Genomic DNA, 26,645 nt, shown 5'->3' with positions numbered 1-26,645 from the left:
ATTCTTTATTTTTTATTACTGTGTATTATGAATCATCATCCTAAAATTAGTCTTATATAATGAAATAACACAGCATACAATCCTCTAACACACACACAGCATTTTGTGTGGTTGTCATCTGTGTGCTGCTGCATTTACACTGTATCAGAGAAGTGGCTGTAACGTGTGCTACTTACAGGCTGTGTATGATGCCACCTACTGTCTGTAAGTGGAAAAGCACCCTCTGACTCCATGTACACACCACACAGGACCCGGCTACTTAAAATGCCTTTATTTCCTATGATTACATTTTGACAACACACAGAAATGTCCTGATCACATCCCATAGTTTGCTTCCCTTGAGTCATTCACTTCCACATCGAGTGATTTATGTTTACAAGTTTTTCCGTCTTTTTGTTCCTCCACTTTTTTTTTTTTTGCTGGAAAACATGGATTTCATACAGAAATAAATCATGCGGTTCACAAAAAGGCACAACTATAGACACACCTCTACAACAAGACAAAAACAAGAAAGACGTTCAGGCATTTTCCTTGTCTATGTTGCTCAGAAAGTGGACGAGAGATGATGAGTATGATGATGATCAGGTCTTTGGATGTTCTGTATCATGGCTATGTTCACATTAAAGGACTACATAGGAAATATTATTGAAGCAGCAGGTTGGCAGTATTGCATTGCGAATGTTGTTCTGCTCTGATTGGGTCTACTCTGTGCTCAGGATGGCTTAGGAAGACGGGGATCTTGTTGCCTGCATTGCAGAAAGGTTTCAGACTGGTATAGCCCACTAACAGAACACCAAAGAACAAATACAGACTCTATTGGTCCTATTGCAAATACACATGTTAGCATACAGAATCTGATGGCAGCTCATACATACATAGACAAGAGTGAGTATATTAAATGACCCTTGAAAAGGATGGCCTGACACTTATTGTAGAAAGAGATGTAATGTGGTGCTCCTTCGTAATAAAATCTGCACTTAACATTTTCACCACATCTGGGGAATTGTTTCATAAAGTTCCCATGAAACTAAGTTATTTCTTATAACACGTCTTAAGCTTGAGTTTCTGACCAAACTATGACAAAAAAAGTCATTTAATTCAAGTTATCTCAATCCTGTTTTTCATGTCCTGTAAAGACAAAAATGCTAATTCCTGCACACGACCAACAAGCTAGCTAGCACTGTGTCATGGTTTTAATGTTCTCACATTCAGAACTATTGGCGGCTGTAAAAGCAAATCAATTCCCACAACAAGTCCCTCCCTAACTCCCTGAAAGCATCATGTAATTATGTAGAATCAAATAGCCCTCTGCTGGCTGTTTCATGGGAACTTTCTGAAAAGATTTGATATTAAAATTGAAAGTTGTGTCTGTTATGTGTTCCTCTTAGCCTCCTTGAACATAGAGTACATTACACTGTAAAAGATGAACCTTCATGAAGATAAGGTTTAGTTATCTTCACTTCCAGTATGTTGAATGTAAAGGTTTTTCTTATTTACAATATTCACACGGTCGCCTTTTTCCTCTGACGTAGCGCCCTGGGTAGCTAGCTCATATGCTATGTTAATGTTGCATTGCTTTGTTTTATGTTGTTCTGGGAGATATTGAGAATTGTTATCACTTCCTCACTTCTGAATTGATCAGCAAATTAAAACACAATTATTGGTAAAAATCTGGATGGCATTGGTCCATATTTCAAGTTAAAGCAATATTTTTGATAACCGATTAGCTACCTTAAGACAGCATCTAAAGTTAGCATTTAAGCACTACCTTGCTAAAATTACTGTTTAATAGTGTCAAATGATAAGAAGGGTAAGTTCCTGGCTAACTGTCTGAGCTAGCTTAGAGTAGCCTAATGTTAGCTAGCTAAAAGTAATGTTAGCTGTTGTGACATAGCTGTCAGAAGCTAATGGGTTATCAAATACATTGTTTACACTTGAAATGCGGCCCGATGTACCTTCAGATATTCAGAATAACTTGTATCAGTAAGTTGCTGATCAAACGAGAAGTGCTGGAGTGATTCGGATTCGTTGAATTCTGTACATTTATATTTTTGTAAAACGTGAACACAGTAGTAGGAAATGATGTCAGTATATGAGCGTCCCACCCGGAGCGTGACATCAAAGGAAAAAAGGCCGCCGTGAGAATATGGTGAATAGTAAACTCACAGTGATTTAAATAAGAAGAAGGGGCTAACAAATCCCCACATTAGCAACGTCATGGTCGACACAGCATCATTATCACAGAGCATGCACAAGTGACACAACACCAGCTCATCCTATTGCATCCATTAGTTAGACTGTGTTCACTCATTAGGTGACATTTCTAATGAAAAGATTATTCATGGCTTAGTTATGTTAGGAGGACTGCATCAAATATATGCAGTAATAATGTTTCACTGGACTAATCCAGCAAGGACAGAATAAAAAACTAAGTTATTTTCTATGCAAATGTTCTCATACAGGTTTAATTTGACAGTGAGAGCATAGTTATTTGAATAGTAATAAGATGAGGAGGTAAAACTTAATGAAGTAAGAGGGGCTACAAGTCGATTAAATCGTCCAGTGTATCTACATTTAATAAAGTAAAACCTGACTCCCATCTGGCAGGAGTAAAAGAAGGAAACACTTACGGTACACTCAGATAGAAAATCAAGGAGCTGGCAAATATCCTCCTTCTTTTAAACACATACAGTACAGGTCATACTGCATAACAAGTGCAGAAATGAACAGTAGTTACATGACTTGTAGCCCAAGCATACTCTAACACTGGATTTAGCACAGAGGACACATACAAACAGTGACAGGAAACAACACAATCATGCAGTAATGTGGAAAACTGGGTGTTTTTGTTCTCTACATATGTCACACAAAAGCAACCCTGCTGTATTTCCAGGCGTTAAAGGAACCCGTGAACCTAACATGGATTATTCAGACATACATTCAGTCTCATTCAGCAAGAACACATACACAGTCTGCAGTCAGTGCATACTCTTTTTTTTTTACTCCGTTTTATTATCAAAAAATGACACAGAACACAAACACACATACACAATATAATTATGGTTCCTCTTTAAAACATGCTACTATTTACATCATCTTTTTAAATACATGCTGAAGCCTATTCACAAATCTGCGCGATGCATAATGTTAACAATAGAAGGAAGTAGTATTGTGAATGGACCGTTCGGTGTGCTGCTGTTCATCCTCCTGCACAATTATTTTCACCGTTTAGTGACTAAATGTCCTACGGAGGCAAAAAGGGGCAGTAATGAATTATGCAGCTGCTCGCCTCCTTCTGAAATTCAACCACTACTGAATACTGACTGTTGATGTGCAAATACCACCGAAAGTATGGAAATATTTTACTTTGAAATCCATTTTTCTCAAGCTGTAAATGTTTCTGTACACCAAGGGCGTAGTGTTCATCGTAACGTTGGTGGGGACGACAGCTGCACTCTGCCTGCCTTATGAAGAATTTATGAATTCTGAATTATCGTTTAATAACTACTTGAGGCTGAAAGAAGAAATGACTTTAATATATGAACTCTGATCTATGTTTCTTTCTCTGTTCTCTTCCCGTCTTAACTTTTGATACCGCTCGCTTTCATGATGAGGTGTTTCCATTTCAAATGTCACGCTGTAACCAAAGAGGGAGGGGGAGAGAGAGTGCGCATGTACATATGGACAGCGGTCATTTGATCATGAGACATGTTGTTCAGCTGTATCATTCTCAGTTTAGTTAAGTGTATGAGCTGTAGACTGGAGTCCTTGTTTACCGTGACAGACAGAGTGACGGCTGTCTCATATAAATGACTCCTCCGCTGGTTGTAAGTGCAACAACTGTAACTTCGACAAAAGCTTTGATTGCAGCAGTTCAGCAGTTTCAGCACCCAATTCTACAAAAATAAATAATGTTATAAACATTTTTATCTCACGAGACGGGCTGAATTTGCTCTCTTTGCTATCGTGGGGTGGTCAAATTGACCTTTGATCATATCAAACGACTTTTTTTTATCTCATGGTCATTATGATAGTGACCTTTTCTTCTCCTAGATGCTAATGTGGGGATTTATTCATTCTTTTTTTTTTATCAAATCATAGTTTCTGTTTCGCAATTTTCTTTTCAGTAGCTGAGCTGCTCCATAATCTTTGCACATACCCTGCGGCAGCGGGAGAAGTACCCCTTTGGGTTACAAATACCACTGGTTGGAATCTCATTCCACCCTCCCTTCAAGTAACTTTCAACTGTTGGAAAAAGTCTCAGAGGATTATAATGTTTCATCAATGCGATGACCTTTGAAGGCACCGTCTGTCAGTCTGAATTTACTCAAATGCCCTCGTTCCATGTGAAAATATCGTGGCATTCCAAAATCCAGACATGTGCTTGGTATGAATGAGTAAGACAACCAATCTATCGGACCGCCACCTCCTTTATCCCGTCATCCAAGCACAACAAAGAGGTTTAACCTTTGATTGTAAATCTACCGCCTCTCTGAGTCTTTCCACCTCCTATCTGCTGCATCTCCAATCAAGGGGAGTGGGGAAAGATATTAAAGTATCCAGTGGCCAGAAATAATAATCAGGTGGTGTCTCAGGCCGGGGTTAGAAATTATGATCGCGCTGGTCGGGCCGCGAGGCAGACGCAAAGGAAGTGAGGGAATGTGAGACAACAGTTGTTGTGTGGACTGGAATTGCTGTTTTTTTTTAAGATTAATAGGAGTTTGGATTGGTTTTGGACTGGAAGAAGAATTTGCATCTATACTTATTCAGTTTTTTAAATGTGAAGTCGGAGCATTCACACCTGGGAATCTGATGGTGCAACAAGTTGAATTAAAATAACATCAAGTATTCAGTTAAGATTAAACTTCAGGAGCAGGTGTTGAGTCGCTCATAAGTTCTGAATCATTGTGGCACCTTTCTGCCTCCGCCCCTCTGCACACCAGTCTAACTCAGTTTGTTGCAGCAGTTTGGCTCCAGGTTCACAAAGCTTGTGGCTGATGATTGAGCGGGTCCAACAACATGTAATACTGCGAGGCATGATACATGCTAGATTCTGCAGCACTATTTGGTTCAAGCGAATGGTCTAAGATATGTTCATGTTATTAAATGTTTGATGTAGCACTCGCCGTGTTGAGACTTTACAAATCTGCATTTTATACTTCTGAGTTCTCTTTGTCTTAAAAAGTGCGCGCTACATCTTACAGTTTAATTCTCTATAAAAACATCTCTTCTTTGACAGAAATCTGTTTCTCAAGCATTGAAGTGCACCGCAGCATGTTCTGTAAACTACCACATTCATTAAGGAAACACATTTCATCTGTTCAATGGATGTCAAAGGAAAACTGAGTTAGATGGCACTGTTTTTAGAAAGCGACAGCAGAAGTCAAAAGAAGCATAGTCATTATTGGTTTGAACATCATTGGTTAGCCTTCTCGTACCCTTACTTTGTCTGCAGATAAGTAAGGGTTTACATCCAAGTGGTCAGCACAGCTCAAGACAGATCTCGGATGGCACATTCACAGTGTCCCTGACTGCTTTGAATGATTTTCACTCGGTAAAAGTTCCCTTTCAAAATAAAACAATGAAGCTTCAGAATGTGTTTCTAAAAGTGTCGTATCAGGAAAGGCACCCTTGTTCTCCTGTCCTACATCAGATCCGTTTGAAGACACAGGTATGTGTGTTGAACCTAAATGCATAGAGGCGCCGTCATGGCAACGCAAAACAGGCAACTTAAATTAAACACTCGTGTCAGCCCTGCTGTTCTCTGAACTGTGTGTGTCTCCTTCTTAAACGTGAGCAGATAAAATGAAGACTTGCAGATTTCTGTTAAAAAATATATTGCAACATGGATTGCAGCATTAGTGACCTCGATCTCATTCATTCTCAATTAAATCTTTTTGCATTAATAGACTTAAACAGACTCTATGCAGGAAGTAACCCAATACTACAGTACTCTCTATTGCAAGTTATAGCACACTTAATAGCAAGCTACAATACTGGGCATGGTGTATGCAGAGCAGTGGGGAGGTAAGTAAAGCATGCTCTATAAACTAAACTAAAGCTTTTTTTTTTTTCCAGCATTGTCTTCACCGAGACTTTCATTCAGTGTCAGCACCCTAAAAATCAGTTTCTTCAAATGAAAGAAAGACCAAAAGTCGATCATTCAAGAACCAGTCACCCGATAAATCAACGCCATTCCTCTCAGCATACACTAATGTGTGAAATGTGATGTTTAAAAATAGTTTTTCTCGACTTAACCATGAATGAGCGGGTATTCTAAGATGTCTCTTTTTTGCTGAGCAGGTTTCATGACGAGTCGTCACGTGGTAAGTCATGTTTCATGCAGAGTAGGGGAGGGGGTTGGGGTTCTGAGTTAGTGCGTTAGCTGTTTGGTGGAGCACGTTACTTCTTTGCAGCCAAGGACGCCAGCTGACCGTCGATATCCTCCTCTGGCTGCAATGGATGCCACTGGGCAATGGGGCGGCGTGGGTTAGCCAGCATGTCGGACCAGTGCTTCAGGCCGAGGCCGGTCGCCTTGCTGCCCACGAAGATCTTTCCGATGGCGTCGTTCTTACCGATCTTGTCATAATCAAACACTGTGACCGCCACCAAGATTTTCTACAATATGAAAATGAGAGAATGTGTCATTTCTGTTACTAACAGGGGTGTAAATTACTTTTGAGACCTTCTTCAAATGGGAGAAGCGGCACTGTTCTTTGCACACAGGTACAAATGATTAACTCAGCGATAGTTTGTACTGTACCTGCATCTGTTCCAGAGGGATTTCAAAGCTGAAGGATTCATTGTAGTAAGGGTTCAAGGTGTTCTTCTTCACTGTAGTCTTCTTCTTCTTCAGACGCTTACCCCCCTGCAGCAGCTGGATCTTTACATAAGGATCTGAGAAGGGCATCGATATGATCAGTGTTAGAGACTATTTAGCAAAGTTATTGTAATGATGATGATGTTCTCAATAGTTACGTCTCCTGATATGTAATTCCATCACGTCTTCTCATTACTTTCTGTATTACTCTAATGTGATTGTGTTGAATTACATATATGAACTTCATTTCCCAGGAGTACGTGCATGACAAAGCACATGCATGCTCTCTTTAAGGGTATTATAAGTCCTGGGATTCCCTGTCAAAACGGTGTCCGAATAAAGTCATAGGGAAGCTTGTCTTTATCATTAAATACTTTGTCTTTGATGTTTTAGGCCTAATTGTTCAATAGCAGAATCTTCTAGAATGCAGATATTTGTACTGTTACATTGTGTCTTTAAAAACAAGATTTAAAACCACGGTCATTATCATTAATCCGTCCCCAGAGTCAAAAAAATCCAAAAGTATTGTGATGTAGATTCTGTTACAACATGTGTCTTTACCAGATAATCCACAGGCGTCCATCTTCTTCAGGTTCTTTGCCTCCAGGATGCAGACGGTGAGCTTCCCAGCGGTGGGGACGTAACGGAGGGAGATGCAGATGTCTCCCAGTTTCTCAGGCTGAGCGGTCAGCACAGAGAGAGGAGACAGAAATGACAAGCACACATGCTCATCAGCCAACAGCAGAGTACAGCACAAGAGTATGTTGATGGGCTACAGTCTGCTGTATCACTTGCACTTTTTATTTTGGGCTTTTAAACATTCTTGTTAGAATCTTAAGGATCTGTTTGGATTGAGAGTTTGATGCTTTGAACCTTTCAGAATCCACTGTGGGAAATTAGAGTTGGATTTTTGCTTTAAAAGGTTTCAGATATCTCAGCCTAACAATTGCAAGCTCTCAAAATCAAGTCCCTGAAAAAATACGTACAACAGTAAGAAAGTTTTGAGTGCCTGAACGTTTGCAAACTGTTACAAAAACCTCTTTTAAAGCATAAACTGATCAATCATGAAAATCTTCTTAAAAGCACATTTTAAAAAGTGTGATTTTTAACAGCACCTCCTCTTGATCAGCGCTCTCCAGATCCTTCCACTCCTCGATCGGTCGTCCAAGGTCGATGGTGTTCATGGGAATCTTCACCTCTCCAATGACGTCGTGTTTGGAAAATCGGTCGTAGTCGTATACGGACATGGACAAAGTCTTTCCACCGAGCTCCTCATAGGGCACCTGATCGACAGACACAATACAATGTTTTATTCTTTTTATACCCATGAGTGATCACATGACTGTTTTAGTGAATTAACACCTTAATTGAGAACTGAAACAAAAATGTGCAGTAGAAGAAATTAGATATGAATTAGTTAAAGTGCTAATCTCAAAGATCTCAGTTTCGTTCTCTTTGGCGACACCTATGGCGATAAACGGTAATTACAGGAGCACACTTCCCAGATATCCAGACAGTGCTGCATGTGTGACGTCCACGGTTTGCTCCGGCTGTAACTCTTGATTTTCCTGGCTGACGGTCGCTTTCCTTTTCAGACTGTTTGCTTCATCTGAGCGTCGAATTTGTTTCTTTTTCTTTGGATTTTCACTTCTTGTTGAAGTTGTATCTGTAGTCATCCATCTTTTCTTTGTTTGTTCAGCCATAGTAGATTACTGTTTACTCGCAACACTTGCAGAGAGCGGAAAAGCAGCCGCTTAGCTCCGCCTACCCTCTCTGACAGACCAACCACTGCTGGGTGATGGAAAAGGCGTCACTAACTGGGCGCTGCTTGGGATTTTTTCCACAAGTTGCACCAGACACTCAGTTTGTAATACTGCAAATGCAATCAGCATTGTGTTACCTCATTCGGCAATAGATAGTGACTTAACAGACATTAATTTAAATGAAAATCTTCAAGATTATTACTTTAATATGTTCAGGAGGACTTTCAAAAAAATTTGGCATGTGTTTACAAAAACAATCCTCTGGTTGAAGTGCAAGAGGTCATCTTAGGTGACTGGAGAGGCTCGATAACCCAATAATAATAGATACATGCTCATGGTGTTTTCAGCCAAGTCTGTGAATAAGTGCATGCTTAAAATCTGATAAAACAAAGGTGAAATGAAATATAAATTATATAAAATAATGCAAAGAACATGAATTTAATCAAATGACATGATATTATCTCTGACATAAACATCTAAGAAGTTATTCAGGAAGATTAAATGCTCCAGCTGACTGAGAATGTCTGAAATGAAGATGAGGAATCACACCCACGTCTTTTGCAGACACCTCGTCTAGACTTTAGACATTAATAAAACCCTTCAATTTTGTAAAATAAAAAGATATCACACACAGTAAAACACTCCATGTGGTAATGAACGTCTCCTCGGCTCTCTGGGAGACACAGGTCTGTAAAATGTTTTTTTTGCTGCAGCACATTTTCAGACAGGCAGAGCTTCCTCTGCGACCCAGAGCTGCTTATAAGTCTCTGCGGGTTTTATTAGCCAGGAAGGGAAAGAGCAGCATGCACTTAAAGCTGCATGGCTCAGTGAGTGCACACACTGTGACCAGACACAGTCAGTCCTATTACACTCACACACTGCAAGGGACACACTCGCAGGGGGTTAGGATGATTATTTGTGCAGCTCAGGTGAATGCAAACCTTCTCACCATCATCCATAAATGTTTATGTCTGTTTGTTCCAGCTGCATTGATCCATATTAAAGCACGGCAGCTTGCACACCATTTCTGCAACAAATTCTAAGTAGACGTATCAACATACCGACAACACTCACCTTGAATACGAATGTCTCATTGAAGACAGGGTTCAGTGTTTTCTTGTGGACTTTGGTGTCATACTTCTTCTTCTTCTCAGGCAGCAGCTGCACTTTAACGTAAGGATCAGAGGTTCCACCCGAGTCCATGGACATGAGGTCGGCAGCTTGAAGGATGCCAACTGTGAGCTGCATCGTGGTGGAAGCAGGAGGCAGGAGAAGAGAAGCAGTTTTATCAGGCAAAAAAAATCGAAAGTTTGTAAGACTTTTTCATTATTTCCAGGGTCACTGCTGCAGAGATGGGTTATATAACATCAACTGACATCTTAAGCTCTGCAATCAATCACCACCAAGTTTTTGCCGGAATGGAAACATATTGAATGTCGGAAGGTTTTTCTTCAGTGTCGCACAATTGTCCCAGAGTGATATATGTGAGTATAAATCCAATATGTATCTTTGAGCTAGTCGTACCTTTCCTTGCTCTATTTAATGTTAAATTAATTTGAATAATTTTCTCTTAGTTTAAGCACGTAAAGCTTCATTAACTCATGTAATAAATTACCACTTTGTCCATATGCCACCGAGAGCATCACACTAATGATGATAAAGTTAGTGAATGTTTGACAAATGTGTTCCCTTTTCCCTTTGCCAAAATTAAAGCAAAAGTAACTGCAGCAAAAAAGATGATTCTGTTTAGGCTTTACTATGAAGCCCTCTAGATATGTAAAAGGAAAGGTCCTTGAAGTATTTAGTTAAATATTCTGGGGAATATATCGCTTTTTCTGCTTCCATGTTGGTTTCAATTTCGTCTATTCTATACGAGCTATATGTGGCTGCAACAGCCGGTTAGCTTAACGAAGCATCAAAGGGAACCGCTAGACGGGCTCTTTCTTAATAAACAGGCTGCTCCACTAAAGTCAGCTTTTAAACACATTTTGTCTCAAGCTTCAGAAGTTCTGTTAGGTGGAGTTTGTTACCCTTGGACAGGGCAAGGCTAACAGTTTCTCTGTGAGGTTAGCTCTGTCTAAGCTAACCGTTAGCCTAGCTTTGACAGGGCAAGGCTAACAGTTTCTCTGTCCGGTTCGCTCTGTCTAAGCTAACCGTTAGCCTAGCTTGGACAGGGCAAGGCTAACAGTCTCTCCGTCTGGTTCGCTCTGCCTGAGCTAACCATTAGCCTGGCTTGGAAATGGCAAAGCTAACAGTTTCTCTGTCCCGTTAGCTCTGTCTAAGCTAACAGTTAGCCTAGCTTGGACAGAGCAAGGCTTACAGTTCCTTCCTCGCTTCCAGTCATTAAGCTAACTCAAGCTAACAAGCTGCTCTTCTAAATTCAACCTACAGAAATGATAGTAGGAAGAATATTATTATCTGTTGTAAAATTCAGTGCATAAGATGCACTTTTAATACATTTTTTGGAATACATTTAAAAAGTCTGCGGTCTGCGTCCTATTTACCGGTGTGACCAATATATCAGTATCAGAGAGAGGTATTTTATTGTGTTACAGTAGACAATGGCGCTATAATCCAGCTAAAGCTTCGTCACAGATTTGAAGCATCATGATCACCAGTGCAGCTGCTACCCTCACAACAAGCAATGTTAACGTAGGCTGCTAGCTAACGCACTGGTAGCTAGCCCAAAAACAGACTGCGTCTTTTATTCTGGTGCGACTTATATTCCATATTTTATGGTAGCCTAACTCTTAGTAAGAAATCTAATCAGTGTAGCTTCCAAAATGTTGAACTTTTTGTTTGATACAGGGAAATTTGATGCTGACTGGATGTGTCAGAAAAGCTACCCACTCCAAACTATCAGAATGTTCTTTGAAAAGCTGTAAAAAGAGATGGTACACATCTGAAATTGTTCAGCATGCTTTCAAATATAGCTGGAGAATATGTGTAATGCATTTATAATTGAACACCACAGACCTTTGTGTTCTCAAAGTCATAGTCAATAGAGTATTGCAGCTTCCCCAGTTTCTCTATTTCTTTCTCCTCTTCCTCTTTCTCTTCCTCCGTCAGTCCGGTCTCTCCCTCGTCATCATCATCTTCGTCCTGGAGTTTCTGTGGTGTGAAGGTAACAAGACAGAACGCGTTGTTAAAATTCAGGGACTCTAGAATTAGGAAACAGGGCTCCCTACAACAGCCAGCATGCCACAGACACTGGAGCTCCAGGAGTTTTTTTTACATGGGAGATACATGTTTTGGTTACTGCTTACCTGCACAGCAACTGATGATAATAACCAGGGAATTTATCACATAAATACATGTTTTTTAATTCTTCACACCTTTTCCCTTCAGTGTTTTGGATCATTGGGCAATTCCTTCGACATGCTTGTGCAGATCAGTGACAGCCAGAGTCAGTGGAGGCTTTGCATGCTAGTTCACTAAGAGGGGCAATAAATGCATCAAAGCAATTTCCAATTAAATCAGTTATTAGCATAGTTCTCTTGTTAGTCAAAAGGCTTTGATTTCATCTAATGAACCAGGAGATAAATGTTAAAATAAAGACCCCTAAGGAACTAGCTCACAAGAGCAAAGGCCAGTGCATATTAAAATTATAAAAGGCAAACAGGGCATAATATTCAGTGCAAGAAGATGGCTTTCAGATAACCTAGCAGCATCTAAATGTGTTGTTTTATTAAACGCTGCATTCACATCTTTTATATTTCAAGGTAAGATCCAAAGCATGCCTCGTTCACCTCCAAATTTATGTGGCACCACAAAAATGCCTCTCGCTTCAGCTCGCCATTATTACAGTAAATGGTTCAGGGTTAAAGGGCACAGCCAGCTATTTGAATTATGTTAGTCTTACTGCTGCAGTGTTATAATTTAGTTAAATTGAAAACCTCATTGCCAAGGTGACCTTGACTTTGAAAGTTTATGTTTTACTCTTTAGGCCATCCAGTGTCTCCACATCCTCGTCTTTGAGTGTTACATTCAAAAGGACAGATTTGCAAGTATTTGTCTCTTCATGCAGTTTTATCATCACCGTTTCCATGTCTCCCAAACAACCAACCATGCCCTTTATCACATGCAAAGATTAATAGTGTTAAAAGTGTCTTGCATATCATCTCTTAGTCCAATACTTTCCATATTGGTGTGAGTTACAGTTACATTGTCTCAGGAACAATGCGTTAGATGGTTAGACTCTCCTCTCTGGGGTTTATGGAGCACATCATAGCTTTCCATTGTTACATTCTCAAGCTGTCATAACCAAAATAAATTCAAAAACAGGTAGGAGGGGCTAAAAAGATAAAGAAAAAAGAGCAAAAGGAAGCTACGACTTTCATTCCATGAAACCCCCCTCCGCCCCAGGGGTCAGAGAGCATCAACGCGAGCTATCCACCTACCGTAGAGCGGGAGTCCACCACAGTCAAGAAACACGAGGCACACACAAGACAGACACAACGCAGGGAATAAAAAAAAGGAGGAGAGCAGAGAGAGGAAGAGATTCAACTCACAAGACACCAAACACGCTACAAGAGAGGGGCAGTCAACACCACCACCACCACATTATGATGAGAAATGACACGCTTGTCTTCAGCTGGGGACAATGAATTCACAATGTGGACACAAGTAATTGATTGCTTTAATTAACCGTCGCTGGAGCTCATGGTGATCTATGGTAATGTCGGCTGATTAGTCCTTAAATTAATCGCTGACTTATCCACTGATTTACTGCCCTTTGCTTACAAAATCGACCAATATTTCTGGCGGTTTCACGCCTTTATCCATTACATTCAATTTTAAAAAGCAGGTTTTTGCACTTGGTTACTTTGTCAAAAGAAACTTTCCACTTCAAAGTCTCATTTTTCTTCGCCAGCCCAGAACAAAGTGTGTCATTTTTCACCACAGGCCACAATGGAATACGTCACAGATTAAAACCACCACCACAACAACATCGAATAAATGGAGGGAAGAGAGCTCTCCTTGTGTCCTCTACAGCCTGGGCTACAAGAGCTGCTGGTAAAAGATCATATTTGGTTAGCTAGTGACATCTTTTATTATGAATAATATCTGCATTACATGTAAGAAGTAACATTAAAGATTATAGTAATGATTTGGTGAAGAAAAAGTAGAGGCCAAACATCACCCAAAACATCCAGTCACTGGCACTTTTCAGCATGTAGAGGCACAATGCGTCATACCTCACCACCCTGCATGTTCTTCATGTTGAAGCCATCTTTGCCCTTCTTCCCTTTCTTGTTCTTCTTCTTCTTGCAGCAGCATTTTTTGATTATGCAGAAGCAGCAGGTGAGGATGAGCAATGCAGCCACCACAGCGATGGCAATCAGAGCCCACGGAGGCACTGTTAGTTTCAGAAAACAAAATTTGGGATTAACTTGTAGCTTTGGTGTTTCTCACTAGAAATGTAAGGGGTATTGTTATTCTCAGCAGAAGATGAGGGTTATTTGCAGCATTACTCACATGGGATTTTATCAATTTCATTCAAGAATTTGCTCTTGATCTCCTCGAACATGTCGTTCTTGCTGATCTCTGTGTTGTTGTTGGAGCTGGGGATGTCCGGCACGGAGGTGGAGACGAAAGCCGAAGTGGGAGCCATGGTCACTGTGGTGGCACCAGTGGGCTCGGCCTGCGCCACGGCCTGTGGCCTTCTGAACAAGTTGAACTTCATTGTCAAAGACTAGGCACAGCGTCCCTGAAGTACAGACAAATCAAACACATCATGTAAGTTTCATTGTACAGTGTCTTCTGGCTAAGTGGTCCACTGCATATTGTTTTACCACTTCGTTACAATACCAAGTAATATCTTTAGTAAGGAAGCTAGTTGAATGTCCTTTGTTTCTTCATTATATCATTAAATGATCACTTGAGTCGGTAGGTGTAACAGCAGTTTACGTCAGTGTAGCATCCATGGGCTGTAGCGCTGTTTGCCTGGGGACCTCACAGTGCAACAAGACTTCCTGCAGACGGTGTTTTTAAAGCTGTTTGTGAGGCTTCCCGTGTGTTCAGACAGAATATGAATTTAAGAGGCCTAAAACTGCTTACAAAGTCACTGGGAAAAATGCTAGTGAAGCTAACCCAGGCGCTATTTTTCTGCTGAGTAAAAAATGTTTAGCACGTAAAAGACACGTAATCCAATACCTCACACACATACAGAGATCAAAGGAAAAGGAGACTTCAAGGGTATAAAAGAAAGAAATAGAGCTCCTCGGAAGTTCTGAGATCAGTCAGTGTATGAGCTAGAATCAAACACATTGTTGCTAACACAGACTTGTAGATGTAGCATCCATTGTTAGCTTAGCTTTTAGCCTATTTCTGATCAGTCGGCATGTTGGCTGTTTGGGGCAAATGAACACACTCTGCAAAAACAATCCAGCTGCAAAATCAGACAAGGTCTGTCTCAATTACAGTCTGATCACACCTTTGAAGATGCTAGTGGGTATGGCTAGCTATTTCACCTTGTTTATAGTCTTTATACAAGGCTAAGCTTATCGTCTCCTAAGGCCATTTAGCTATTAAACAAAGACGAGACAGAGTTATTAATCTTTTTACTCAAGACTGTAAAACAAAGCCAATAAGCATATTTCCCAGATTGTTTCTAAATGATGCCTTCAAGCAAAAATATCAAATCAAACAAAAAAGATGAATCAATGAGTTGTTTCAGTGCTACTCACAAGCGTTTTTATCTTTACTCCTGAATTATTATTGCTCCATAGTGACTGCCTCGCAAATTAAGATGACACAACTTTGAAGGATGATGAGAATAATAGCTGCAATGAAGCTACACAGCCCTGTGAAAGATGGATGGGTGTATAAGCAGACTGGGAGTCATCAGAACAGCAATGTGCAGTGTTAGTGAAGGATTAAACACGAATCAGTTATGTGAGTGGGCAAAAAAATCTCCACTGAGAAATCCTTGAGGACATAAAAGCCATGAGAGTTAAGTCAACTCCTCCATTACGCTGATGATGTGAGAGTTTACTGTCAATGTGAAGAATGGGCAGAAGCCAAGGACTCCTCCTCTGCACACAGTGATTACTCAGAACTGAAGGTGATCCGGAGAGAGACCTGCGTCAGGTAGGGAGGCGGGTAGATCGAGGCTCAATTGTTAAAGGAATAACAGAGAAGGTCGACACCTCTACGGAATCACTTCCGACCCTTTGATTGGAAGATACAGCGAGGAGACTGATAACGGGAAACAAGGGGCCATAAGTCAACTATGATTTACACAAACTAAGTCTAATATGTTGGTTAAAGAGCTGTGGAGCTGCTGCTTGTATTGTTAGCTTTGGGCAGATCCAGGCTCTTTGCTAACTTAGCTAACAGGCTGCTGATGTTAGCTTTATGTGTACAGTACAACCATGGTAGCGCTGTTGATTTTCTCACCTTATTCTTGACAAGAAAGCAATATGTTTCCCAAACACACAAACAGAACATTACTTAAGATTAGCTTCTTTGGTTAACAATATTGGAGTTCTTAAAGGGCCAGTTCATCGATTTTCAACATCAGTCCTATCATACTATTACGGGGAGCTAATGCCATTATGGTTGTACAAAAATGCACTTTCGCTCTGTGCCTTTGAAGGACGATATCCGCTTCTCCAATGGGCCCTGGAAAACCTCCGCCATACTACGTAAAACACGTCATCTGGCGGAGGCCAGGGAGCTCGCTAAACTTCACGTCCTCCAAAAGGTTTGAAATATAGACTGCAGACCTGAAGATTTTTATACAATCCACCGGTACCGCTGTACCGCTCTGACCCATTGCCTGCAGCGATCAATGTCCTTGACTGGAAAACGATCGTATTTCACTCCAGCGCCTCTGACTGGGCCGTTCCTTTCAGAGGGAGGGGCGCAATGCACTCTAGGTGTTGTAGGAATGTAGAGTGGTCGAAACCACGAGCTGTTTGTACAACTTTCTCCACAGCTATGGCGCCAATTTCAAATATTAATGCTTCTGTCGATTACAGAGAACACCAGCTTTGACTGACAGTGGCTTTTTCCAGGGGTGATTTAAGTAATTTCTAGCAAATATATGAAACCTTTCTAGATTCCAGCTCACATATTGCAGCTTTCTTTGTGTGCCTTGATTGTAAATGAATTGTTGTAAGGTTTCGGATTGTTTGTGAGTCTTGATGAAGTCATCTTGGACGTTGGGAAATTGCGACTCCCAAAATCATTCATGGTTTTTCGGGCCCTTAATGGAGGAAACAATGAATCACAGAAAAATGATTAATTGAAGCCCAAAACGGAATAAATCGAACTGATTTTTTAAAACAAAAAATGACCTCTGGACCTTTTTAACAGAAGAATAGAACAAGTGTCTCTTCTCGCTGGTTCTCCCTTTTAATCCTCCAGAAAGACAATCCACTGCAAACCGCTGACACAATCAATTTTCCTCGCAGCCTCGAATGAGCATTTTTATTATTTATTCACAGTTTCTTCTTCTTCTCTCTGCATAACTTGTCTCTGAGTGGCAGCAGCACTGTTTGCATTTACTGCTGAGTAGGAAGGTGTTGGTGCTCTGGTGTGAATGAGACTCGCTGTTTTCACACAAAACAGAGGAAAACATATGCTGCAGATAATTGGACGCGTTTGACAACTGAAGCGTCAATTCGGTTTGGATTAAATTAGATGCAGAGCTTTAAAATTTGCTGCAGAGGAACAGACACGATTCTCTTTGTTGTCTTTTATTAGATTACTTAAAGCAAACACTAATTAAACATTTGGAGCTAAAGCAAATTTGGATTTCTGTCAACAAGAACATTTTTGCTGCAGTATGATACATTTTTTGGAGCCACTACTCTGATGTTATTTTCAGTACTGAACGTGGGGATTTGGACGCTGCCTTTATGCTTTCATGCCCCCCACCAGCTCAACATAATGCTGAGGAATAATTGGCGACTTTACAGCAGTTTACTGGTTCTGCAGCTATAACATCCCCATGTTTGTTTGTCTGTTCTGGCTGCGGGGTGACGAACTGGAGGGAGGAAAGTGATTTGACAGAAAAGGTCATGAATTTTTTTAGTCTTATATAGTTTAATATCGCTGCTGCTACGTCGGTGAAGCCAGCACTGTGTGGAGGAAGACAGGGATAAAACATAAAAAGAGAAAATGAAACATGAAACACTCAGCATGAATAAATGATAAAACGAATTGTGTGCATGTGTCAGAGCGTGTGTGTGTGTGTGTGTAGCGTTAAAGCTCTCCGATCAGAGCTATCCAGAGTGTTTAAGTTGTAACTCCCTCTAAAGCATGAAAACAAAATCATGTCTTTTACCATTCACTGTTTAATTAGTAAAGAGTGAGTGCAGCGACACACACACGAGTCTCTTTGCAACGTCAGACTTTAGGGTGGAGACGTTTTTTCATCTGAATAAGCTCAAAGTGCATATGAGGATATCTGTATCATAACATAACAGTGAACCGGCAGACCTCAGACTTCCCCATCAGCACTCATGATGTAACCACATCTCCTTTAACTCACAGGAAACAGATCGATGAGCATTGCATTCCAACGTCAGCGTTTTAGCGCGGACTACTCTCATCGTAAAGGTAAAGAATGTGTGGTCAGATGTGTGGCACTAACATACAGTACAGCGGAGGCCCGTGTGCTGTGGGCCGGCAGGTTATTGTTGCTAAGCAATCCTGATGGTGTCCATCTGAGATCCAGAATTGCCCAGAACCAGACGATAGCCGAGGTGACCATCCAATCAAATAAGAAATTGGCTGGAGGCCAGTGTCAAGTCATTGCCTGAGCGGCGGGTACGGGCATGATACGAATGCTGACTGCTCTCCTCTGCTGTGATGTATGATGGTCATGATTAAAGTTTGAGCTGCAACATTCAGAGGTCCCTCCCCAAAATATATACGCCTGTACAAACGACCATCACCTCCAACAGAGCATGTAAAAAACACAAAATTCAGCATGTTTCATGCGCCTCTTTTTCAATACAGGAATAACTCTAACTTTCATAACTTCGCATAAGCTTCTTTTAGCATTCAGATGAGCGGTGATGAAAAGAGCGACTGACTGCAAAATAGCTCAAAACATGTCCTCAGGCCCCCCCTGTTTGTGTTTACCTTTCTGTCATTAGCACTCAGTCCTTATCTGCATTTGATTTCTGCAGCTCCTCACTGGCCAACAAGAAAAGACTATGACACATAATGATTCACAAGGATGTTCAGGTGGGAGAGGATACAGACACGGTGTTATAGTTTGTCATGACTCACTTAGTTTGAAAATGCAGAAAAGATGCTCTAAGGTAGAAATCTCCAAGTGGTGCGTTTTGATTTTAAAGCCACATAACTGCATCTTCATTTAATAAAAGATCTCCGGAACAAAACTCACCGGTCAGATGTGGTGTTCCCCTTCGCGAGGAGGCCCATCCAATAATGGTAACTGCTCGGGCTACGGTCCCTCAGAGCTGTGGTAACATAGTCTGATCTCTCCCATAAGCAGAGACTGCAGTCTCCTCTCACTTCTCTCCACTGCAGCACTACACCCCCCCCTCCTCCTCCTACTCCTCCTCCTCCTTTTCCAGTGCTCACCATCTCCCCCATTTTCCACACACACCTCCCTACTCCCTCTCTGTCTCTCCCTCAATGTACTCATGCACGCAGCCTCTTTACCTCTTTGTCTCCATCTCTCTCTGTCTCTCTCTCTCTTTCTCCCCCTCCAACCTCATTTGCGATGCTGCTCACACAGCTGATTGCAGCACGCCACTCTTTGGTCTAGCATTGTAAAAGATCAATATGCACAAGCTTTGAGGGTGGAGGGGCCGCGTTTGAATCAAGCCACAGTTTGCCAAGATCAGAGATGGAGGACAAGAGAGGCGGGTAGTAGTAGGAGGGCTGAGGAACTCTTAAGGGTGTGCTGACTTTACCACATCAGCTCCACACTGTAGCATCACACTGAGCGCATACAATTAATTGGATCTCCAAAAATTGATCTCAGAAGCGTGATATAACCCTCCGGAGGGATCCTCCCTTGTTAAAGCCATTCTGAACGAACAACCGACACCGTGAACGATTAGGTCAACTCGTCTGCCTTTCAGCGACCCCTCAGGAGGCTCGTCAATGATAATTGGAAGTGAGCAGATAGCAAAGCATCATCTCCGGTTACAATACAAACATAATCGCAGCCCGCAGTGATGCACGAGATCCATTACATCATGAAACATCTGATGTGTGACCAAGAAATCCATGCATGCATAGAGATGAGAACTGGACTAAACACTCTTATATTTATTCTGCATGATTAAGTGGTTTCAAATCAACAAATGCATGAGAACGTCCCTCATGAGGCGCTTTTCCTTTGAGCCATTTTCAATTCCAGCTTTCAATCTATTCCCCGGCTTTCTCCTCAAAAAGCCTCTCTCCTGCCTCGCTCTCCTTGGGGAAATACCTCTCTGTGTGCTCATGTTCTGCCAGCAGCTGTCAGGAGCCGGTGTGAGGTGGCTCCTCTTACTTCTGGTTACAGTGCAATGAGCTTCTCCGGCCAGAGGGGGGCACAGAAAACTGCTGCATCACACAGAAGTCCGTCCCTTTCTCTACATATCATCTGCAAAGTTGTGCCTAAAGAGATATCTGTCTCCCATGTGAGAGTGCCAAAACTCCTCTTTTTAAATTGAAAAAAATACCTTCAACTTTGTGCAAATCTGTTCAACATAACCAAGGTCTTCAGCTTCACTGAGGCCGGATATCTCACTCGCTTTGAAGTTTTTGAAATGGATTTCTCTTTATCAGTATCTCTCAGTGTTTCATGCGAGTAATGAGCTGGCTGACCTTGCCGTCCACTTGCAGAACGCAAATGAAATTGAGTGCTGACTGGTGTGGGGTTGAGAAAGATGTGGGACGCGGGAGAATGGATGTGAATGGTGAAAATAGACTGCACTTATATAACCCTCTTCTCGTCTCGACACTCAAAGCGCTTTTACACGACATGTCACATTCACCCTTTCACACAGCAATGCAAACTTCCAATCTCCAATCTGATCCCATTCACCTGCAGACTCACAGCGATGCCTTTGGGAGCACTTTGGGGTTCAGAGTGCTGCCAAAGGACACTTTGACATGTAGACTGCAGCAGCGAACGGCCAACCTTTCAATTGAAAGACGACCGACTCTACCACCGAGCCAGGAAAGGAGGGTGAAGCTGCTGGTTTGTGGTTTCAGAAGTCAGATACTTTAAGATAAAGAGACTGAGTTGCCTTAGAAGTGTTGGAAACATTTTGGGAGAGTCAGACTGGATTCTGCGGGACAACATTCAGGCAACATCAGGCTGGACAGGAAGTAACACGGGTAAGGTTTTAAACATAAAATGTGGAGACATGAAAGCTAGCAGTCCTTAGTGAGGTACAGTACACAGGTTTACTGACAGTACCCTCTGTCATTGTCCTTGCACTCACTGCAGCCATGCAGCACTCAGAGACGGAGCCCCCCTCTGCTTGTGTTGCCCTGCAGTTATATAAACAACAATATATGCAGAAAGAAAGAGGTCGCTCCCACTCCTTCTCTCAAACTAGCTGCTGATTGCATAAACTCACAATCTGACCCGTCAAAGTTCAATCTGATAGATTGAAGTGGGGTGCAAGCATACATGCACGGCCCTGTTAGAAAGCTCATTCCTGTCTGACTGCACATAAAGAATTGTAGATCAAAACCATTCAATTTTTATTGAATGGAACCTGGAGGCGGTTAGCTTAGCATAGCATAAGGACAGAAAACAGGAGGAAACAAGTACTAAAATACATTTTCAAGCACCTAGAAGACTCACTAAGTAACATAGAATGTTTTATGTTGTTTGCTTGATCTGTTCAAAAACCAAACAGTCGTGACGTCCTGCCCTCTCTGCCTGCTATTGGTTTAGTTGTTTGACTTCCTGGTTCAGGAGCCAATGGGCAGAGTCGGGAAGGTTATCTGGAAACTGTTTGCACCTGAGTTAAGGCCTGATTACCCTCTTCAGACAAAAGTAAGCAATGATTTTTGATGGTTCTAAAGATGATCTCTCCAGATGTTCCTGTGGTGTGAGGTTTGTTAAGACTGATTTTACTTCCCCCGCACAGAAGAACGTCGTGGCTGCACTGATTTACGATCTGATATCCTGCTGTGTGGGGGGGAATCTCGAGGACAGCCGAGTACGCTCTCTGTGGATTGTCACGTGGAACGAAAAGGTAGCCAATGGGGAAGCAAGCTGACTGAAGGAGGCTGCAGCCATGGTGGCAAAAGCAAACGCGTAGCATAAAGTAACATGTACAGCCCATGTTCACGCCGCCAACTTCAACCATATTTTTTCTTTGTGAATTGTCAGTACAAAATGCAAAAACTATCATCACCAATTCTTCCCGCCCGCCATGTTTGTTTACTCTAAAGTCGCGTTTGACGACGAGAGATTTTGTGAGACTTCCAGCTGTGAGAGTCGGACTCTGGTTGTTGGTGAGTGGATCTGTTAGCGTGTGGTGTGCTGTCAAATCGTTGTCATGTGTGGGCTCCCTCACATTTTAATCTGTTAGTGTGGGCCAGCTTTGACTGGGCCTCATCTCATTGAGGTGGCGTCCACTCTAACTTCTCTCCTCTCTTCCTCCCAGGCCTCCTCCAGCCGGTTTGGTTACTGCTGTGTTTTTTTTGCACCCATCCAAACACTGCATTAATGACCTTTTTGTTTGTTTCATCTTTAGTTAAACAATAAATTGAGTTGTTTAAATGGTATTTCATGTGTGATTCCCTTCTTTGACTTTGAGCCGGTTCATGACACAGTGAAACTTATGAGCAACTGTTTTCTATTCAGGACAGTGTGCTGTGTGAGTTTGTCTCACTGCTGCAGCATCAAGGTCAGAGAGGTTTCCTGGTGTTAATTATGTTAATAAGTGAAATTAAGAGATGCCAGAAGGTGGAATTTTTCTAACCTTGAAGAGCTAGATTTTTCTCAGAGCTCTGTGTTGCTGTGCCTGCAGGTTTCTATAGTATTTGGGACTGACAGAGAGAGCTGACGAGGGGTCAAAGTGGGACAGATTCAAACAACAGAATGCGTTTGCTGTTAAAGTTAAACGATGCGTTCTCTATAGGAAGTTCTTAATTCACTAAGTAACTATACAACAGAATCTTATGCTACTTCAGCTGCTCTCTACATCGTCACAAATGCAAACAGTGACTCAGTGAATGCAGGAAACAGCAAACCGCCCCTCACTGTGAAATAAATTGTAAACGGCAAATTAGGAGAAAATGTTGATGGCAGGGAGCCAGAGCACGGCGCACTGTTACAGAGAGAAAGTCAATAGATATCTGATACAAGACTAACAGCCACATTATTATGAGGCAAATTGTTTTATAGGAAATCATATGAAGATGTGTCTCGAGTGATTTATAAAAGATTATGATTGCTTACAAAAATAGAAACTTCAGGAAATTGAGTTCGGAAAATAATCCATTCAAATATAAAATCATTAAATTCTGATTTATTTATTCTAAGTTTAATGTGACTTTTTAAAAAACATTTTTAGGCAGTATATTAGACACTCATGAACTTCATTTATACTTTAAACTAAAACACTGATATTGGGTTGGCTGGGGAGGTATCCATTCATGCATACTGTGATACTTTCTTAGGGCCCGATCAGACAGAACGCGTTTTGCACCACTGCTGGCTGATGGAAAACACGTCACTAACTGGGCGCCGCTTGAGATTTTTTCCTTGAAAGTCGCCACAGACAGCCAGTCTGTAATACTGCGAATGCAAAGGCTCTTCAGGGCGTGCTCCTGCTGTAACTCTCCGGAGCCATCCTCCGATTACAAAGTAGCTTCTAATTTAATGAGGTCATCAGCTGGTGGCATAACACACAGCTTGCTGGCCATAATAAGTGTTGCCCACACCTGTATTATTTGTTACAGCTGCGACATGTTTCTCAGCTCTGCCGCTGACCCGTTCCTCCAGCAGTAGCCTGACCTCTGCTGACGCATGCTGTAGAATAATGAGCGTCTGGATTTTTGACTGTATTGATTATTCATACTGTCTGGATTTCTAAATACTCTAATATACCATAATACTGTGATACAGCCCAAGCCTAATATTGGGTTTAATTATAATGTTAGCATTCCTGATCTTCCATAGACATCAACAAGAAGATCAGCAGACGGTAAAAACAGGAAGAAGAATCAAAAGCAGCCAGAAAAACAGATTATTTTATAAGGTAAATGAAATGTCAAAGCTTTCTGAAGACACAGTTTGTCATTAATCTGGACGTGGTCACCAGGTGTAATCAGCTAATGTTCTCCACCACACTTCATAAATCACCTCCTGACTCAGCAAATTCGGTGCCTGGCAGACTTTAGTGCAAGGTCACAATGCAGCTGCATTATTAACTGAAGCATAGTACGATCAGTCGGACTCCCAGTGCATTATGGGATAGTCCATCCCTTCCTTGAATCTGTGAATGAGTAACACTCCCTGTCTCTTTAGTAGTCCTCCTCTCCTCAGGCCTTAGGACTGAGCTGCACTGGGACGCCAATAAGAGCGACACGCCGGCTATCAAAGCCCCGGATATCAAACATATGCAGAGAACAGCTGGTGCCAAAGTGTGCCGGGACATTTTGATCGAGATGATTTGTCTCCTCTGAGGCGGCAGAGAGGATGTGGAAAAGACTGCACCCTCTCAGCTCCTGCAGGGAGTGCTGCAATGCAGGGGTGTAACGGAGAAATACCAAGCTGGGAGGCAGTTTGTCCGACAGTCAGCTGCACTCACTCTGCATCCATTTCCTGCCATGCCTCACTTCTTCCTCTCCTCTCTGCTTTCATCTTCTGCTTCTGTCTGTTTGGCCTCTTCTTTCCCCCAACCCCCCTCTCTGTATCTCTCCCTCTCTTACACACACAAACACACACACACACACAGGTCCTACTATGGCCCATCATACTGCGGAGAGACAACAGGAAACAAAATGCACCATATGGTCGTAGTTGGCTCTGTACATCAGTTGCAGTGTTTGGGTGTCTTGGAAGGATCAGTTGGTCAACAAGGTGACGGTGTGTGTTTGTGTGTGTGTGTGTGTGTGTGTGTTTGCCTGCGTGTGTGTGCGCATGTGTGTCTGCAAACACTGTGTTGGTTTCAGAGGTTGTCCAGTGGGCGTGTGTGTGTGTGTCTGCCTGAAGAAAAACTCTTGTGCTTTGACAGCAGCTTTTCACTCTAACTGAGTTACTGTCAGGACGACGCTACTGTGTCAGTCTGCAGAGTAAAGTACAGGAGGGCTGTGACATCAGTCAGTGTCAGCATAATCATGTAAGCAAAGCTGCAACTGCTTAGACTGATGCAAACTGAAGGATTTGCCCCCCAAATAATAGTTTATTTACAAAGCAAAGAAGGGCAATTGTTTCTGTGTGCTGGGTCAGCAAAGGTCGAGACATGTTGGAAATGTAGAGGAAGGCCCGGGACGTCAGAATGCCTTTTACAAAACATTTGCTCAATGTGACATAAAAACAAAGGTAGAACACGCTCACTGCAACATCCTGAGGATCTTTTCAGGATGTTAGTTCGGCCTGAACTATCAGAACGGGATTTATAAAACGTTCCTGAAATGTGATTTGAACATTCTCACCGCAACTTTCTGAAGATGTTTTCAATGAACGTTCTCCTGCCGTCAAAAACATCGCACGTAACATTCTCAGAACGTTCTTAGAACAAAACCTTTCTAGCTGGGTGGTCAAATAAAAAAAAAGGCAAGAAAACGAAAGGTCAACAAGAATAAGTGCAATTAAAAGGAATAAAAGTGATCAAACAGAAACAAAGGCAGTTAGAGCAATAAGCAAAACAAATAAAGAGATAAATAAAGAAATAAAAGATTACAAAATGACGATAAAAAGACGACATCACATCAGAGAGGAGAGAAAAGATTGGGTTGATAAAATGAATAAAAGATAAATAAATAAGTTAAATAAAATAAAGTTAAATAAAAGCAGTAAATGATGACATCACGTTAAAGCAAGTCTGTAAGGGTGATTTAAAAGAAGTCACTGACTCTGCACGCCTTATCTCCTCCGGCAGGTCGCTCCAAAGCCGAGCGCGGTCACCTTTAGATTTGAGCCTCGGCTTTGGAACGACCATCGGGCCCTGAGGATCGAAAGGTGCGAGATGGCTCATGAGGGGTCAGAATTTCTAAAATGTAAATTGGAGCAAACACATAAATCTTAAAATCAATTCTAAAACGGACAGGGAGCCAGTGAAGGGACGCAAGGACAGGAGTGAAGCGATGCCGTCTGTTCAAACCAGTAAGAAGCCGAGCTGCAGTGTTCTGGGTGATATCTAACTAAACAGCTGTACATGTAAGGGTATCCTACAGAGATAGAGAATGAGAGTCTCATCTTGACCTGGGCATCACTGTTCTTGGTAAGCACCCTGAATCTCTAAGCCGCCATTAAACCCCCCAAAAAGTGTTAATTTAATAACTGTGGAAACACTTTTCTTCATAATCATATGCTTCATGCCTTCCCTGTAACAAGTAAGCCCATTTTATATCAAACATTTTGACTTTCTCGTAACAGAAGTGGAACTAACTATATTATTCATGGCTCTGTCTCACACACACACACACACACACACAGGGGCTGGAATGTTTACACCTCTGCTCAGGTTCAGGTTGGGAGGTAAAGTGTAAGGGAACTACGTGAGGTCAACCAACTCCACATTTAAATAAAAGTGAGAGGAACTTAAATACAGTCACGTCAATATACTTTTACATCTCTGGTAGACATGAGGCGTTAAAATGATTCTTCGACCTGCTGAGCTATAGCAACATGTCAGCACTTTGCTCTGTATTATGGCACAGATTCTCCCCATTAAGTGGGTGTGGTTAAGAGACTAGAACAATTTTTGCTTGGTTTTAATTTTTCTGGTCTTTTATGCCTTTATTCTTAGAGAGAGGACAGTGGATGGTGTTGAAGGCAGGGGAAGAGAGAGTGGGGATGACGCGCTGCAAAGGCCCGAGGGTGGGAGTCGAACCCGGGGCCTCCACATCGAGGACTGAGCCTCTGTACACGGGACGATCGATTTATCCACTGA

The 26,645-nt window shown here is 41.8% G+C and overlaps 1 protein-coding gene across 4 annotated transcripts in view; it reads right to left on the bottom strand.

Moving 5' to 3' along the window:
- Window positions 1–256: 256 nt before the first annotated feature.
- LOC138605469 (synaptotagmin-2-like) overlaps window positions 257–26,645 on the bottom strand; it is a 38,232-nt gene continuing 11,843 nt past the window's right edge. For 2 of the 4 annotated variants that reach the window (XM_069677742.1, XM_069677744.1), the window contains exons 2-9: window positions 14,062–14,293; window positions 13,782–13,942; window positions 11,560–11,694; window positions 9,658–9,825; window positions 7,936–8,103; window positions 7,382–7,499; window positions 6,764–6,897; window positions 257–6,618 (exon numbers count right to left, since the gene is read on the bottom strand). In XM_069677742.1, coding sequence (XP_069533843.1) covers window positions 6,403–6,618; window positions 6,764–6,897; window positions 7,382–7,499; window positions 7,936–8,103; window positions 9,658–9,825; window positions 11,560–11,694; window positions 13,782–13,942; window positions 14,062–14,269 — 1,308 coding nt within the window. In that variant the 5' untranslated portion in view covers window positions 14,270–14,293 and the 3' untranslated portion in view covers window positions 257–6,402. Of the gene's footprint in view, window positions 6,619–6,763; window positions 6,898–7,381; window positions 7,500–7,935; window positions 8,104–9,657; window positions 9,826–11,559; window positions 11,695–13,781; window positions 13,943–14,061; window positions 14,294–18,949; window positions 19,075–26,645 lie in introns of those variants that run through there. The other 2 variants (XM_069677743.1, XM_069677745.1) reach the window with 2 other exon arrangements.

Source organism: Semicossyphus pulcher, unplaced genomic scaffold, assembly GCF_022749685.1.
Source record: "Semicossyphus pulcher isolate SPU_LCO1_2020_fin unplaced genomic scaffold, fSemPul1.0.p SCAF_3, whole genome shotgun sequence".
Taxonomy (NCBI): Eukaryota; Metazoa; Chordata; class Actinopteri; order Labriformes; family Labridae; genus Semicossyphus; species Semicossyphus pulcher.
Note: the sequence above shows the minus strand (reverse complement) of the source record. Positions and strands in the feature narration are given on the sequence as shown.